The sequence below is a fragment of the Lissotriton helveticus genome, chromosome 1_1, assembly GCF_964261635.1.
Source record: "Lissotriton helveticus chromosome 1_1, aLisHel1.1, whole genome shotgun sequence".
Classification (NCBI taxonomy): domain Eukaryota; kingdom Metazoa; phylum Chordata; class Amphibia; order Caudata; family Salamandridae; genus Lissotriton; species Lissotriton helveticus.
The window spans coordinates 99,801,037-99,814,180 of NC_136057.1; the positions used below are offsets into that span (position 1 = coordinate 99,801,037).

General features: G+C 44.0%; 1 protein-coding gene across 1 annotated transcript in view; it reads left to right on the forward strand.

The window, feature by feature from the left end:
• LOC144758058 (uncharacterized) overlaps positions 1–12,431 on the forward strand; it is a 78,562-nt gene extending 66,131 nt beyond the window's left edge. Inside the window, exon 3 of the mRNA XM_078646412.1 lies at positions 11,552–12,431. Within this exon, the coding sequence (XP_078502538.1) occupies positions 11,552–12,423 (872 nt within the window). The 3' untranslated portion in view covers positions 12,424–12,431. The remainder of the gene's footprint in view (positions 1–11,551) is intronic.
• The last annotated feature ends 713 nt before the right edge of the window (positions 12,432–13,144 follow it).

Here is a 13,144-nt window from a genome sequence, read left to right on the forward strand (position 1 = left end):
ACATGTGCCTCAGTTGAAGTGCAGAATCGATGCTGGCACTGGTGGAGTCTCAGCGCAGTGCCAGCCTGCATAAAATGCTTAAAGATGAAGACAGCGACAATGAAAGTCTACATGTCACTGGACAGGAACTGGATGAAACAGCTTCTAATAGAATATATGGCGCCATTACGCAAATTAATACGATTACGCTATGTGGAATAAGAAAACTAAAGGTGGACAAGGAAAGCTCACAGAAATAGTTCAGTACACATTACACTGAAATTCACATGCTATGAAGCAGAGATTAACCAGGTGTGTGTGAAGAAACATTTAAGCACAAAATCGACCAGTGTTATCTGCTTTCATGTACTTGTAGTGTACAAATACTTATCTCCTTCTCTAAACCATCAACAAATCATTGTCTCTCAACATGCTGGAGAGCAGTCCCAGAAAGAGGGTTGCGTTGGGTTTGCTGAGTTTCCCCAGACGAAGCGGCCCACCACCAAAGCTGCTGCATAAGGGGCCCATAACAACTCCTTAGACAGCCATGACACACAGAGCTCCGATGGAAAGCCAGGACGAGATCCAAGCTACAAAAGTCATTAAGGCTGACCCCGAAGCCAGCACATCACGAGGCGCTAGAGAAGATCTGTCTGATCAAGTTCCACAGGAAGCACCTGAGAGACCATTACTGTCCTGCAATGTATATACGGCTACTGCATTCTTAAAACCGCCAAATGTGTTTGATATTGCAAAAAAACTGAATATTGGCGATAGATGGATGGATAGAGATTTTTGAAGAGTTCATAGATGCAATAGATGAAAAAGAGTATCAACTATCTTGAGAAACATGGCCGATGAAGGAGTAAAAAAAACAGGAAAAATAATTTACAAGAAGGTGAAAAGACATATGATCAAATCGAAAAGGCCTTTAATGTCAAGTTTAAGCCAGTGCCAAATGTGAATTATAAAAGATATATATTCATCCAGAGACCAGATAAGACCATTGATGAGTTTGTTGAAAGACTGGATGTTTGGTAAAGCACTGTAAATTCAATTAATTTATGATGAGGAGGCTACCCTCCTCAGAGTGATCAATGGATGTCTGTCGTAAGCATTTCAACGACGAATGCTGATGGAAACTGAGCTTGTATTAAGTCCTCAAGGCTGCTTGCGCTGACAAGCGTACTTATCGCCAAGTGACTGACATGGAGGCCATAGGTGCCCAAAGTGCATCGGTCATGAGCACGAAAAGTAAGCCAAGGTACAAGGCCGAGGGACACAAGGTCCTGTCTCCACAGAAAAACAAAACATGTTACAGATACGGACTGTCATTTCCACACGAAGGTAAATGTCCCGCCATTAGACAGATATGCATAGACTGTGGTAAAGCGAATCATTTCGTGACGACTTGCAACGCGAAGATAAAAGTAAGAGTGTTGCAGCGTGAAGACAAAATGGCCGACCAAACGCTACATCAGTGACATTCGACGTACTCCCACAAGCATAAGCGGTCACACCAATTGAGGCAAATCGACGCAAAATGAAGTTGATAATCGTGTCTAAATCACAGAGAAAGAATTCCTCCGCGTCTGTTTACAACGAAAGGGACCATGACAATTGTGCAATATTGATGTTTACTTCAAAAAGGCATGCACATATGGGGCTAGTCGAATGTGAGTAAAAAAACAAAATGAAGACAATTCAACATTAAGACAGCTATGCGTCGATAAATATTATGCTGCTGGAGATTTATCGCAAATTATGTCCGGTACCACAACTTACGAATTCAAAGACTAAAGTATACTCATGGGCTGCATCAACTCCCTTCAAAAGTCAAATAAAAAATTTGTAGCCGCAATGAAACTTAAGAAAACTGTGGTGAATGCGCCTATTCATGTACTTCAAGGAACAGCTTCAAGTGTTTGCTGAGTTTCCATATTGCTGCTGATATGGGACTGATATCAGTGAACTACACTATGAATGCTCCTCATGAAATTGTAAGTCAATTTCCTTAATTATTTCATGGGTCGGGAAAACTCAAACAATGAAAGTAAGTTTACACATAAATGAGAATTTTCATCAAAAACATAGACAAGTTGCGTTTCACTTACAAGAAGCTGTTGAAAAGGAACTCCATTTTTTATTTATACATGACATCATTGAATGCTCCATTGGTCCGACACCATGGCTTTCTCCCATTGTAACAGTGCCTAAAAGAGACAGGGCAGGAGCTGTACGCATAAGTGTTGACATGCGTCAGGCCAACAAGACAACTGAGCGAGAGAAACCTCACAGTCCACACATTGCTGATATAATAACTAAATTGAATGGCGCAGAGTTTTTCTCTCGACTCAACCTAAATAAAGGATCTTACCAATTGAAACTGTAGTGTAGTTCATATATTCCCAATAGGCTCTGCGCATTGGAATAATATATACTGCAGCTTAGACGTAGGACTGCGGTCAACTAGGTCTCTGCCGAATATATTAAACTTAATTGTGTGTGCCAGCTAGCTCAGAGGTCACTAGAAACTTTCTCGAAAGTACAAGAAGGGATTAGTTTCTGACAATCGTATAACATGACTGTGAGAAGTTGGCCTGGTATATGATGCTCACTAGTTCTAGTGATGACCTTGTACCATGCCAAGCAACCCTTATGATGATTGGTTGTAAGTCAACCTTATAGACCAGCTATCCTAGGGGTAGCATTGACAAAACAGTCTTATGCAAAACTCTGAAAAGGCATGTGAAGCACGCTGTTTTACCATGTACACTCTCCTTGAATACCAAATGAAAGGACCCCAGACAGATATATATTGAAAATATATATATATTTATTTACTACAAGTATCCCCTATACTTATTTATGAACACAGAAGAAAATGCGTTAAAACAAAACAGTGTTTAAATATACAAAAGTTGCACAATATGGATAGGTCCTGGTGGCCCCTAAAACCATATACTAAAATAGTGGTATAAGAACCGCTATACGAACAGTGGTAAGGCCTAGGGCCTTCAGAATCGCTGGGACTACAAGGAGCTAACAAGAGTTAGTGACCAGGAGGCCCACGGAGTGCGTGTGCAGTGTTAGAAGTTACACGTGGGCGCCCATAGACTTTCAATGGGTGCTTAAAAAGTACAAAGTTACTGCAAAGGGAACCTTCCGGATGGACCAGAACCTAACAACTTAAAACCTAGACACTAGAGATGTTTCTCTCAACAGGAGCACCGGAGTGCCAGCGTTACCTCACCCACAGGAAGCGGGTGCATAGGGTTCAAAGTGCGTCAGGTTTCGTCGTGTAGTTCAATGGAGCCTGAAGATGATGATGCTGCAGGCGGCCAGTCGAGAAGAGTTCCGGTGGATCCAAGGGTGGATCTGAAGAAGTGAAGACCTGAAAGCAGAGGGGACAATGTTCAAAGTCACTAGCCAGTGACTACCGTGGAACCAGGAGGGAACCAGGCGATGTCGGGTGCCAACAGGTGAAGAAGTGAAGATTGTCTCTGCAGCCACGTGGACACGAAGAGGTCAGCGACATCCAGGAGTCGATCACGAGCTGTCCCACGACGGCTCTAGCTGATGGCGGTGTCGGCTTCTTGATTGGAGCAAACAGGCCTTGGCTAATGCAAGCCACCCAGGAAACGATGCAAGCTTCTTACTCTGACCAGCAAGGTCAGAGGGGCTGCTCCTTTTTACAGGAGCAAGGGCCAGTCTGGAGCAACGAGACCAGCGGTGTTGATTGTAGATTTTGTTGCCAAGATGGCCACTAGCCGTCGAGTGGCAAAATGCAAAAGGGCCCCACGCAGATTGTGGAGATGCTGGGGGGCTGATCTTCGGTGCAGATGCTGCTCGGTGGTGGGGCTTCTCAAAAGCCAAAGCACAGCGTTGAGGATGCCTCGGGTGCTGCGCAGTCAGCTTCTCGAGGGTCTTTTAAGATGGCCGGTCCCACGTCTCTCGATGCCTCCACGGGTCTCTTCTTTTCGGGGACTGTGGATCGGGCTTGGAGATGTCTGGGAATTCAGGTCTTGTCGGGCTCTGGGCTCCGGCTCGGGCGGGAGGTGGTGGCAAAGCAGACGTCGAGTTGCTGGATGGTGCCTGTATTCACAGGGTGGTCACTCCTTGGCCACAAGGGAGATGCTCTTCAGTCTTCCGTGCAGCAGAATGTCGAAGTCCAGTTTTCTTCTTAGTTTCAAGTCGAGTTCAGGATGATCTGCAGTCTTAGGACACAGCTCCTACTCTTAAACCAAATCTAGGGGCCGGATCATCTACTAGGTCCCTCCTCTGGGTGGGACCAGGAAGGAGGGTAGTTACACCCCCTTTCCTTTGTCCAGTTTCGCGCCAGGACTGGGGCTGGAGAGCCCCAGCACCGGTTTGAACTGGCATATGCACAGTGACACCTTGTGTGCCCCAGGCATGTCTCATTCTATTCAGCCCTCCCTAACCCACTACACAAAATCCTGTCTGGGGTGGTGCAAGCACCTCCCCTGACAGGAAACCCTTTGTCCAAGCCTCCCAAGCTGGAAGGACTCCCAGCAGCAGGAGGTCAGACTTGTGTCTGTGGTGGCAGCACCATTTTGTGATGCTGAGGCTCGTGTTTAACTTTACCCGGGTTTCAGGTTAGGTACATGTCAAGTCCCTCTAGAAGGGTGGAATGCTACCCCCGTCGCCAGAATTGGCGAGTGGGTAGTATTCCAATTCGTATGACACCTTACTCGACATGTTTTGATAAAGCCAAACCAAAGATAGTATTTAACCCCGAGGTTCATAATGCACTTAAGAGTATATGGTATGGCAATATCATGAAACAGCTGAAGGACGTTGTTCTGAAAGCTGCAGCCAGGCTCAGTTCATGCCAGAGCACCATCTCACATGAAACCAAGCACTCTGCCTCCAGGATTGTCGAGGCCTTCCATAGGAGTGACTCATAGGTTAACATGTGTCCATATATGCTAGATATAGATATACTATACCTAAGTAAGAGGTGATTACACCAACTTACCCCAGCTGAGTGATCAGCCAGTTGTGTCAAATACTTAGGCCAGGCCAGGGGTGGCACAATACATGCTGCAGCCCCTGGTAGGCCTGGGATACACCTATGCCCTGGGTACCTAGGGTACACTGTTACAGGGGCCTATAAGGTGAACCAGTTCCAATTGGTAATGCACCTAGAGTGCATTGGCATTAATTTAGAGAGAGAACAGCAGGCTGTGGGTCTGATTAGCAGGCCTACAGCCACATTAAGTCAGAAACCAGTGAAGCAAAAATTTGGGGTGACCATAGGATAGCAGACCCTACTCTCCAACAATGACAACTTTGTTTCCCCAGAATGAAACGTATCTCTAGAGTCGCGGAAACAATAGATAACTATTTTACTCAGTCAATGCATGCTTAGTTTCACCAGAGTTGCTGAGAAAGTAGAGAGGCGGGCGTTTTCAATAAAAGGTATTTATTGAATAGTCTTCTATCTCAAGCATGAGAAATGTACTGCTATAATAGTAATGCTGGTTATAAAGTACAAGGCATATAATATGAACAGTATTATAAAGTAGTACTGTAAAAGCATGATATGGTTTCTAAGCCATAAGTTGCTTAAAATATATAAAATGCATAAAATACATACAGTGATAAAAGAATGGCTAAAAGGTACTCAACTGGTGCTTCTAAAATACGCCTACCCCGGTGTACCTGACCTAAGCCTAGCACAAGGGAAGAAGTAAGTGAGGAGTAGTTTAAGTTTAGTAATCTCCGAGAATCTGCCAAGAGTCTAATCAAGAATTCTCTAAGAGTCTAATCAGCTCCGTACCTTGGTTTAGAATGAAGGAGGTCTTGTATCTCTCTCTTTGGACTCGATTTCCCAGATACCCGCAAGGGTAAGCCGGAAACACTGGAGCTGGATTTCTCAGCAGGAGAAAAGGCAGAGTCTCTCAGTGCGTCAGCTGGAGGGTCGGTTTCCTGCGGCACTCGCTGCTGCAGGGCGTCGGGCAAGTAGTTAGTCGATCTGCTCCAAAACCACTGTGTGTTTTACTGTGCAAATGAAGGCATATTTATACCTTGAAGGTGCCGAGTTTGACGTATGATAGGACTTTATAACGTCACTCAAGACTCAATTCCTAGAAAACTCCAGGATTTCTTGGATAACTTAGTATTCAAGCAGGGGGAAGATCCTAGCTGCTGAAGGCAGGTTTTTCGAAAAATCGTTGTGGATTCTCGGAACTTAGTGGAATGCTGTATTTGGGCTGCAAGGCTCAGTCTAAATATGATTATGATTTCTATGCCTATATGAGGATAGGGTAAAGTATACCTATATAAGGGCATGAATCGGGAAAATTACAATAGGGTCCTAGATTCGTTTACAACACCCACTCCACGATCTTAAGTTCAATAAGGCAAAACCTATAGGCACTGAACATATCTAAAGTAAGTGTTTACAATCCCACCCAAAATACAAATTTGCATTTGAAAAGGCTTGTTTACAAAAAAATTATGTACACTGTATGAGCTAAGAATGAAGCATACCTTCTAACATTCTCAAAGCAATATGAAAATATACATTCATGAAATGTTTCTTAAGCTTTACAGAAAGGAAATAATTTTTCGAGACCATTCCATAGCATAATATTTGAAACCGTTTTGTTATGATGGCTAGGCCAAATATTGTCAGTAGGAAGTCTATAAAGAAACCTTGTTCTCTATGAATAGTTCTACTTCAAGCAGGTTACTCTGTGCCAAAAAAGTTCTAATTTGGAAAAAGTTCAAAATCGCATTGCAGAAAAGTGTACAAGCCGGATGGTTTGTTTTGAAAAGTGAAGGCCGAATTTCAGAGTTCAGGGAACGCTGTGTGAATTTATCAAAAGTTATTCTCAGAGTCAGGAGAAAACATCAGATTATCGAGGCTGGCAAAGAAGCGGTCTACCACAGTAGGCGAAAGTGGAACCACTTGATCAAGCAGATCAAATGTGCATAGGTGTGGATCATTGCTGTCAGCGGTGGATGCATTAGCAATGTCTGTAGTTGATGGTACCTGTGTGTCTGTAGTTTCTCGTACCTCACCCTCAGTTAAACTCACGGGTGAGACCTCAATGAATGCCGTCATTAGAATGGGCAGACGTTGGGGGCAACACGATGCATGAGCCGTTACAGGACCTAGCAAGGCGTCGACATCCGATGGCAGTACTGATGGAAGTGTAAGACAGATGTCTAACACGCATTCCTCTCCGCAAAGCAGGCAACGCAAAACAGGTAAGATGCAATCTTGCCAGATTAGTCTGAACGAAAGAAACCAGGTGGTGTTCAGATCTCTTAAACGAGCCAAGCCAAGAATCTGTGTTATGCGCTCATGATACCTTATTGCACGAAGGGCTTCTTCCATTGATGTCTGGGTATCGCTGTTGGCTGGACTTGCCATATCGGAGCAGAAGAAATAAAAATAGAATTCCTGCTACGAGTCCCAAGATGAGAGGTAGTCCGCCGAACACAGAGTGCACGAAATTTGGAATAATGCCGAGGACTGCTTCAAATGGTTCTAACAGTCCCGAAAAGACCGTCTTAAATACATGTGCGATTCCGCTGGTATCAGACATGTTTAAGATTTGGCTTAACATTTCTGCAAAATGCGTAGGACAATTTGTTGATAATAGGGCATGTATCTCTACCGAAGTCCTTGCGACTTGCAGGTTAAACATTTCTCTAGACGAGGTCAGTGGCACCGTTTTTTGCAAAAGAATGGCTTTCATTCTGCTTAAAGTATCAATTCGTATAGAAGAGATATTCAGTGAAGGCCATAACGCCGTCCCTCTGTCTGTCTTGCTCCTTGGATACAATACTTGCATACAACAAGTAACCCTGGATGACACACTAACGAGATAAGGTTTTCCTGGCAACATGCCACAGCAGCTGTGATCATTCAGCATAACGTAGCTGCCATTGGATAGCTGTCTGAAAAGTGGTTCTATCACTGTGGAGGGAGTTCCGTGCAGGTGGCATGAGAGGTTATTTGCAGAACCTTCGCAGGCCCCATGTAAAATAATACCTTTGCACAAAAGTGTACCACTTAGTGAGTTCTTACAATTTTTTCCACTAAGGCAGTGGTTCCCAAACTTTTTCGACCTGTGGCTCCCTTGACCTAATTAGCAGTTGGTCGTGGCTCCCCATCATGTCACTTTTTTTTTTACCGGTGGTAGGATACAAGCTCGACCTCGGTGGTACTTCCAATTTTCTCCCTGAAATTAAGTGGGATGAAGCCGATGAAGGTATTACAATCATATGTGTAACAAAATAAAAAGATAAGTCGTTTAATAAGAACTTTAATTGGTTAAGTGAGAAATTATACAATATTAATTTGCCAAATATGTTTCCATGACTTGACAACCTTTTTTAACCACACATAATGAAGAGTCCAGACATAAGAGCTGGATCAGTCATGTGAGTGTAGACTCTGGTCACAGAACTAGAGAGGTCAGGTGACTGCAGACTCTGGTCACTGAACTAGAATAGCCAGGGAATGCAGACTCTGTGCTTGCAAGACTATAGCAGTTAGAAACATCAGACTCTGGTCACAGAAGTAGAGCAGTCAGATGACTGCAGACTCTGGTAACTGAACTAGAACAGTCAGGGACTGCAGACTCTGTGCATCAAGAACTAGAGCAGTCAGGAACTGCAGACTCTGGTCACTGAATTAGAGCAGTCAGGAACTGTAGACTCTGGTCACTGAATTAGAGCAGTCAGGAACTGCAGACTCTGGTCACTGAATTAGAGCAGTCAGGAACTGTAGACTCTGGTCACTGAATTAGAGCAGTCAGGAACTGCAGACTCTGGTCACTGAATTAGAGCAGTCAGGAACTGCAGACTCTGGTCTCTGTCACGTGTATCACAAGTTGATCACGAAATGTTCTCAATCTTGTTTAGTGTAGCGCCACCCAAACACACACAGTAGGAGTGCTTTGATAAGGAAAGAGGTTTAGGAAACACCAAGATTTTTTGAAGATATTTTCTACCAGGTATGTCCCCCTCATCTTGCACTCTGGTCATATGCTCTGTCTGTAGTGTAAAAAATGGGTCCTCTCTAGTAATTACCTCAAGCTGTCTACTTTACCAATATTTAGCATTTCATCTTCAATCTGCAACTTATAGCATTGATATTGTCCTGGCTCTATAGGTGCCTTTGATGCATATCCCTCTATTTGCCACCTAAAAAGCTTCTGACTCGAGTCTATCCTGAAGGTGGAGGGCATTCCCATGTTCTGTGTAAAGTACTTTTTTTTATTTCCTTTGTGTTTCAAAATACTGGGTAACAGGAGGAGAAAAGTATTCAGGTGAAATGAAAATCACTCCTTGCCAGGGCTCCTTCCAAGTCAAACAGCTACTTACTACATCTTTTCTTAAATTAGTATATTCTGTTTTGTGTGAGACATGCTCCTACTGTTAACCCCAGCCTTGCTCACTATCGGGGACTCTAGTAACACTGGAATCCTCTTGCTCAAGGAAAAGTTTGAGTTGAGCATCTAAAATCAATCTCTGATCCTCATTAAGGAAATGTTTTTCTCTGCGCTTTTTAAGAGTAGTCTGTTCCTCATCATTTCAATTTTACAAAATTCTTTAGCATTTCCTTCTGCTATGCAGGGCTAATTAATATCTAAAAATCCTAAGTGACAGCCATTATTAAAAGTACCATCAGTCTTTAAGCGTGAATATAAATTGAAGAAAGAATTCTAAATAAGGCATATCCCATATATTCTTTTTTCCTCTAAATAAGGGCCCATCTAGATATTTGTTGTAACAAAATTATACTCTTCCTGACAGCGCCTCCGTGTGAGATGGGAGATAAGGATTGAAAATGCTAATTTTATTTTGGAGGCCTTACTCTTGTTACTAACAGGGAGAAATATATGGAGGGAAGAAGGGGGAATTGCTTTCACTGAGGCTGAGAAGGAAACTGGGTTACATTATTTACTACAATAATAGTGACATGCTTCGTGCCTGGCCTTGGCTGAGGGTCAGACTGGGGCCGGAAAAAGAATCCAGGCTACAATACGGCTAATTTCCACAGCTGAAGCGAGTTTGCCCACTGGAATTTCTGTCTTTTAAATTCTGGTGCGGACAGGAACAAAGAGTGGGATCAGATCAGCAGCCAGCATTATTACAGGGGCTTGGCCGGTAACAGGTTTTTCATGTCCCCTTTTTTTTGTATTATTCTAATGTGCAACCAACCTGTGTAGTTTGTGCAGGGTCCTCAGAGGGGCAGCAAAACACGGGCAGCAATAATGCTGGACAGTCTGCTGTGTATAAATGGAGGCTACTTGAAAGCACGTCGTAAACGCGAAGTTGCGCTCTTGGGCCAAAGTGATTACAGATTACACAGGTGGCATTTGTAACACCCCCTGCGCTGCAGGCGGCTGGGTGTTAGAGCAGCAAGTGAATCTTATTCAACACCCAGCCTGCAGCGCAGGGGGTGTTACAAATGCCACCTGTGTAATCTGTAATCACTTTGGCCCAAGAGCGCAACTTCGCGTTTACGATGTGCTTTCAAGTAGCCTCAATTTATGCACAGCAGACTGTCCAGCATTCACAACTATAATAGAAGCTTCCCTAGCAAAACCACAGGCTATCTTTCACACATCGTGCCGCGGCGCCCCTGGCTACTCCCAACGGCGCACAGTTTGGGAACCACTGCACTAAGGAATGCTTCTGTTCCCCCATTCCAACATTTGTGTGTGTAAGGTAAAGTCCAGGTTAACTTAATGTATTCTTTACCCAACCTTTCATACAGGCCCGCTGGTATATGCTGTAGGCAATACTGAAATTGGAAAATCGTCACTGGTATTGTTATGGTGCCATGGATTATCCACTCAATGACAGGCTTCTCAGAAACTGTCAATGGCAATCTTTCCAGTTTTTCAATGTTCAGCACCGTGTAGTCTGCTCCTTTTTGTGCCAAAGAGATTTGTTTATCTGTAAGGTTAAATACAGAAAACAATGACGTTGTGTTGATTAGACGCCATGGCACGTAATTTGTGTTTTTCTCTGTCAAACCTGCATTATTTGCACTAACGGTGTGATTTATGTCATTTTGGTCTTGTTTGATTTACAATATAGAATTTATTTTCACCTATTCCTGCGTGGATTCTCTTTTGTGGTTTACTCACTGTGTTGCTGCACGAGTGTGTTGCACAAAAGCTCTGCACGTTGCATCTTTAAACTAGCCTGACTGCTCTGCGCCAAGCTACCAGAGGGTGAGCGCAGATTATCTCAGGTGTGTATCTGGCTTACCCTGACTAGAATGGTGGATTCTGCCTGGCTTAGGTGCCTACCCTAGCCAACCAGAAAGCCCGTGTCGAACAGTGGTTCTTGTGAATCACTTGAATTCCCAGCATGCTCCTTCTGCAGGACTAGGTCAACGTACTTTATGTAGGAGGACTAGCCTCCATTTGTGTCTCAAAGTGAAGTATGACTCTTTTTCCTAGAACATACATTTTTCCCTTGAATTGTAACTGTTCACTTCTCCATATTATACCAATGCAGCTTTTTCAAGAAATATTTTCTTCATGTAATTTTCAATGTTTTTTCTATTTTGCAGAACAACAATCACATCTAGAAAGTATGAATGGGAAAGAAATCCATAAAGGTCCCGGAGGCGAGATGAATTTTACTCAAAATATCTACTTAAAGAAACGTCGCAGAATGCACATGAGGGAGAGACGCTTTGCTTGTAATGTGTGTGACAAAGGATTTATCAATGAGACACTTCTTGTGAGGCACAAAAAAGGACACACCAGCCTCAGGCCATATCCATGCGAAACGTGTAAAAAGTGTTTCACTCAAAAGGGAACTTTTTTACAGCATCAAAGAACACACACTAGAGAGAGGCCTTATCACTGCACAGAGTGTTCCAAGCGCTTTGCTCATAAGAAAAACCGTGTACAGCATCAAAGCGTACACACAGGAGAGAGGCCTCATCACTGTACTGTATGTGCCAAGAGCTTCACTCTAAAGAAAACTCTTCTTCAGCATCAACGCATACACACAGGAGAAAAGCCTTTTCGCTGCACCTTGTGTGAGAAGAGCTTCAGTAAAAAGACAAGTCTACTACAGCACCAAAGAAAACACACAGTGGAGAAACCTTATCACTGCACTGTGTGTTCCAAAACCTTTTCTCAGAAGGCAACCCTTGTACAGCATCAAAGAACACACACGGGAGAGAGGCCTTATCACTGCACTCTGTGTTCCAAGCGCTTTGCTGATAAGTCGGCCCTTGTACGTCATCAAATTGTACACACAAGAGAGAAGCTTTATCACTGCACTGAGTGTTCAAAACACTTTTCTCGTAAGGAACACCTTGTACTGCATCAAAGTGTACACACAGGAGAGAAGCCTCACCACTGTACTGTGTGTTCCAAGCGCTTTGCTTATCAGGGATCCCTTGTACGGCATCAAAGCGCACACACATGAGAAAAGCCTTTTCACTGCACTGTGTGCGAGAAGAGCTTAAATCAAGTCAAGTCTCGTAACACCAAACACACAGGAGAGAAACCTTATCACTGCAAAGTGTCTTCCAAGCTCTTTTCTCAGAAAGAAAGGCCATGTATGGCATCAAAGTGCGTTTTTAAAATTGTATTTTGCACTTTTCCCCCTTTGAGTGTTTTTAAAAAAAAAGACCGTACTTTGCACACTTCCCCTGCCACTTACCGCATTTCGGACCCTGAGCCCTCGCAGCCGATTAGGCGCTGCCGCGGGACCGAGGCAGGGCTAGCCGCCATTCTGGGACGAATTTTCGATTCCGGACTAGTTGTTTGTCAGTCCCACCCCCTTTCCGCCTCTATAAATGTTACACATTGGCATGGCGCAGCGGGCGCGCCAAAGGCAAGCCCGTCTGCGCCCGTCCGGGCCTGGACGTCGCCTCTCGCCAAAACCGCTGGGCAAAAACCTAATGACTATTTTGTCTACGGACGAGAGACTCTCTTGTCATTGAATCCAGGTGCTGGGGACTGCTGTAAGTTTACCTCTCAGATGGGGGAAACGGATTTGAAGTGCTCTACTTGCAGATTTAGCACACCCGCTCCTGGACTCGCTTAAGTATCAGCGAAAAGAGCCCATCTAGCCCAACTTAAAATATATCAACTTAACGTGAGATCTCTGGTCAAGCACCACATGGAAATCCATGATATTATCT